Source organism: Tilletiaria anomala, assembly GCF_000711695.1.
Source record: "Tilletiaria anomala UBC 951 chromosome Unknown K437scaffold_168, whole genome shotgun sequence".
Lineage (NCBI taxonomy): Eukaryota > Fungi > Basidiomycota > Exobasidiomycetes > Georgefischeriales > Tilletiariaceae > Tilletiaria > Tilletiaria anomala.
Genome location: NW_013546854.1, coordinates 20,692 through 24,544, shown reverse-complemented (window position 1 = coordinate 24,544; position 3,853 = coordinate 20,692). Strand labels below are relative to the sequence as shown.

The window sequence follows — 3,853 nt, the reverse complement described above, 5'->3', positions numbered from 1 at the left end:
CGGCATGCCTTCTGAACACGGCGGCGAATGAAGGGAAAGTAGATATACAATACAGCGTCGCGCAAGCCCATGGCGATTCAGTAAACAAAAGGAAGTATTGGGAGTGGATGACGAGGAAATGGAAAGCCCAAATGATGTGCCACTTGTCCCCACGAAGCCGAAGCAGGGCCATTGCACCGCTCGCTGGAGTGCGAGCTGGCGGGCCCAACATGCGCGGTCGAAGGAGACAAGGTAGCTGGAGAATCGAATGAAAGCCTAGATCGGAAAGAGGGTGGTGGAAGCAAGGCGTGCGAGACACCGAAAGGGCCGTGGGGACGCGGCGACGAGGATGGCCGTGCGCCGGGCATTGTTTCCATCCGAGATGCGGCAACCACAAAACAACCAAAATGTCTTCTTGAATTGGCTGCAGGATGCGGCGAGACCCGCCGGCACTGCCTGCAGACACTGCCACCCGACCAGCAGGTGGTGGGATGAACGCAATGCTGCGGCGATCCATTCAAATCAGCCCGCCGCACGCACCTTCGAGGCGTCCAGGGGTTGCACCGGGCAAGGAAGACCGCTGGCTCGCACTGGGTGATTTAGACGGCACAGGTAGGGCCCTGCTGTGCGGCTGTGACTGTGATTGCTGTCCCTGCTCGGTTGCAGGCACCGAGTTCGCAAAGGTGCCGAGGCGCAGCACAGTCTCGAGGCCGGGACTCAGGTCCAAGCCGCTGCCTAGGCGCGGCGCACCGGCCGTGCCGCTGGCAGCAGCAGCAGACTGCTCCAGTTCGTTCAGCTCGTCGCTCGTGATGCGCGGAACAGGCTTGCGCATGACGCTATACGAGCGTTCGCTCGCGTTCGAGTGGAGCGACGTGTTGCTGTCCTTGCGCATGCGCATGTTCCCGGCGCCGGGGCCGGACGCGGAGCTAGGGCGCGAGCCATCGCCGCTCGCGCGCCGCGCCGCTTGCTGCCCACCCGGGAACGGCGAAGTCAGGCCGGTGCCATTGTCGAATCCGCTTCCCTGCGCGCGGCCGCTGCGGCCGCCGGACCTGCAGGCAGACGCCGCGCGGACGCGTGGAGGGTACGCCCCTCGGGTGCTCTGCCCGGCAGATGCGCCAGCGCCAGCAGCGGCGGTGGCAGTACCAGCAGCGCCTCTCATCGCAGATGCGACGCTGCGCATGCTCGCGCTGCGGTAAGGCGGCGCCGGGTCGTCGTGCGGGACGTTAAAGTTGGTGTCAAAGTCCGCCGAGGCGACGTTATACCCTTCCTTCTCACTAAAGGGCCGCTCCTGTTGCAACGCTGTGCCGAACGCGGGCGCGTGAGGCATGTCGATTTGTACGTGGGGTGTGGCGAATGGGTCCGCTTGCAGCTGCTGTTGCTGCGGCTGGTGCATCATCCCCGGCTGATACGGCACTGGCCCTGCGTACGGGAAGCCGGGTGGCGACACGTTCATGTTGACTGGGTACGACGCCAACGACTGTGATGGCGACTGCGCCTGTGCAGTTAGGTGCCGCATGTCGTACAGCATAGATGGCAGGGACGATGCCGAGTGGGGATACCCAGAGGGATGCTGTGCGGCCGCCGCTGCGCCAATGTACGCATCCTCTGCGCCTGCACCAACAGGAACGGACATGGGCCGGCTAGCGACGTCGGGCATCCGGGCGGATACGGCAAAGCTGCCGCCGAGCACTCCGCTGCCGGGATCGCGCCAGCCGTCGACCTCCTGCCGGAGGCGGTGGTCGTCGTCCTTGCCCCACGCCGCGCCGCCGCCGGCACCCGCGACAAAGGAGTTGGCGCGGCGCTTGCGGCGGCACAGCAGAAATACCGCGATGGCAGCAATGGCTGTGGCTGCGATGCTGCTTGCGATGGCGCCGGCGACGGCGCCGACGTTTGTGCCGGAACTGCTCTTCTGCTGCCCTGCGCTCGCGGCCGCAGTCGCGTTGCCACTGCCAAAGAGGGTGCTGGTCGTCTGCGCCGGCGATGTGCTGCTTGCGCTTGTCTGCGCCACAGTGGGAGATGCGGGAGTGGTGGTGCTGCTACTTGTTGAGGACTGCGTCGTGCTCGAGCTTGAGCTTGCACTAGTCGCCGTCGCCCCGTTGGGACAATTGACTATCTGGTCCTGATAGTAGCGCGCGTAAGAGGTCGAGTTGGATGGGTCGTCGAGGAAGTAGAGATTGTCAGGAGTCGCCTGTACCGAGTTGGCATAAGGGACGAGGAAGGCCTGCGAAGCGCCATGCGGTGCCAAACGTCAGGTCGTGTCCGTCGAGACAATGTCAACTTCTCCCCTCTCTGGTACTTACACCGATAGGCTTTGACTTCGAGACGATTCCGGTAAGGCTGTTGCCAAATGTCGAAACCACTGACGTTGTCAAGCCGGTCGCGTCCCAATTCAACTGTCTGAGGGGCGTCTCTTTGTAGTAGAGAAGACCATCGCCTGCCCGGCTGACGAAGAAGCCGACCGAGGCTGCGTTGGTCTTCTCGAATTGGGTTACTTCGAGAGTCCAGGACATGGCTGAGCAGGAGAATGTCTCGAGGGTGATGTTGAATGCGCTGACGGGGTTGGGTGCCAGCGCGGCCAGCGGGGCGAGCGCGAGGAGCCATGGAAGCCTGAAGCAGCGACGCGATTGTCCGTGCGACATGGTTGATGAAGCTGCGTCGGTGCCGTTTCAGAGTGTGTGTGCTTACTGGATCAAAAGTATGTGTGAGATGGAAAAGCACGAGTGGCGAGCGCTCAGCGCTCGCTGTTCTGTTGCAGACCACTGGTAGATGGGGAGGGCTGTGTCTGGAGTGGCTCACTCGACCGCAATCCAAGCACGCTGGGTGCTACTGTCCGGCAGGGCCTCCCTAAGTGTGTTTCTTGTGCTGTAAGTGCTCAGCGCCGACAGCTGTCCTGACTGGTGCCGCTGGGGAGAGCTGGTCTGAAGCCACGTTAACGTGAGTCAAAGTGGTGATGAGAGAGAGAAGGCGCCGTCCAGCAGCAGCAGTATGAAAAGGATGCTTGCGTCACGACGATTGAAAAGGCGTCGTCTGTCGATTTGGGTCTGGTCGGGTGGAGGGGGAAGTTGGCCTTCAAGGCAACACGGAGAAAGATGTCCAGGTAGTAGGTGCATGTATGTATTGAAGAGGCAGCGGGGGAGTGGGATTGAAGCATGTCGAAAGCATGAGGATGGCTTTGTTGCAGAGTTGAGTCTCTGAGAAGCTATTGGGAACAATGGAGGGGGTGTGCGTCTCATGCACTGCGGCACAAGTGTAGGCGTCAGCCTTGTCTCACCAGCACATGTAACACACACGCACAAAAGTCACTGTCCCCAGCCTGACCGGTGTCACTCACTTTGTACTCAACGGTGAGGGTTAGCGCCGCCTGGCTCTACACTGCTGTACTGCACAAAAGCACCGGTGCCTCCGAAGCATGTCTTGTGTGTGTCGCACTCAAAACACGACCTGGATACTAGAATCTGCATGCAGTGCTGTGGATTGTCCGACACACTGTCACGCACGACTACCGCATGACACAAGAACATAGGGCACCAGCTGGTGACCAGCCGGGGAATGCAGAGAGGGAGGATAGACTTGTACGAGCGTGCAAGGTGGCACGGGGACGGCTTCGCGGTCGGGTGCACAACTTCGGCTTGTTCGTTGGCAGATGCATACATGCATCGCAGCCTCACGGCGAATCGCTGAGCGCATCCGCGTTTTCGTCGACGCGGAGGGTTCGCAATCTCGCGTTTTTGAGAGTGAGACTATCGAATACATATCGGCCACTTGCGTCGACAGACTACCACTAGTTAAGACTGCGCTGGCATCCGCCGTCCAGCTTCGCTGAGAAGTTGCTGTGGGTTGCACCGCGGTGCCTGAACGTCACACCAGCCAGGGA

General features: G+C 61.2%; 2 protein-coding genes across 2 annotated transcripts; both read right to left on the bottom strand.

Moving 5' to 3' along the window:
• K437DRAFT_260119 (uncharacterized protein) lies at positions 1 to 2,907 on the bottom strand. Its single transcript, XM_013384603.1, has 2 exons — positions 2,280 to 2,907; positions 1 to 2,200 (listed from the first exon to the last, which is right to left on the bottom strand). Exons 1-2 carry the CDS (start codon positions 2,616 to 2,618, stop codon positions 497 to 499), a joined length of 2,043 nt encoding a protein of 680 aa, XP_013240057.1. The 5' UTR covers positions 2,619 to 2,907; the 3' UTR covers positions 1 to 496.
• On the bottom strand, positions 2,769 to 3,263 carry K437DRAFT_54710 (uncharacterized protein). The gene has a single exon (XM_013384602.1). It carries the CDS (start codon positions 3,210 to 3,212, stop codon positions 2,919 to 2,921), a length of 294 nt encoding a protein of 97 aa, XP_013240056.1. The 5' UTR covers positions 3,213 to 3,263; the 3' UTR covers positions 2,769 to 2,918.
• Between the last annotated feature and the right edge of the window lie 590 nt (positions 3,264 to 3,853).

Bases quoted from the DNA above. Each gene is read 5' to 3' on its own strand.
- K437DRAFT_260119 (XM_013384603.1), bottom strand. From the start codon at position 2,618: ATGTCGCACGGACAATCGCGTCGCTGCTTCAGGCTTCCATGGCTCCTC. The intron at 2,201-2,279 runs GTAAGTACCAGA...GGCGCTTCGCAG, and splicing joins CGAAGTCAAAGCCTATCGGT to GCCTTCCTCGTCCCTTATGC.
- K437DRAFT_54710 (XM_013384602.1), bottom strand. From the start codon at position 3,212: ATGAGACGCACACCCCCTCCATTGTTCCCAATAGCTTCTCAGAGACTC.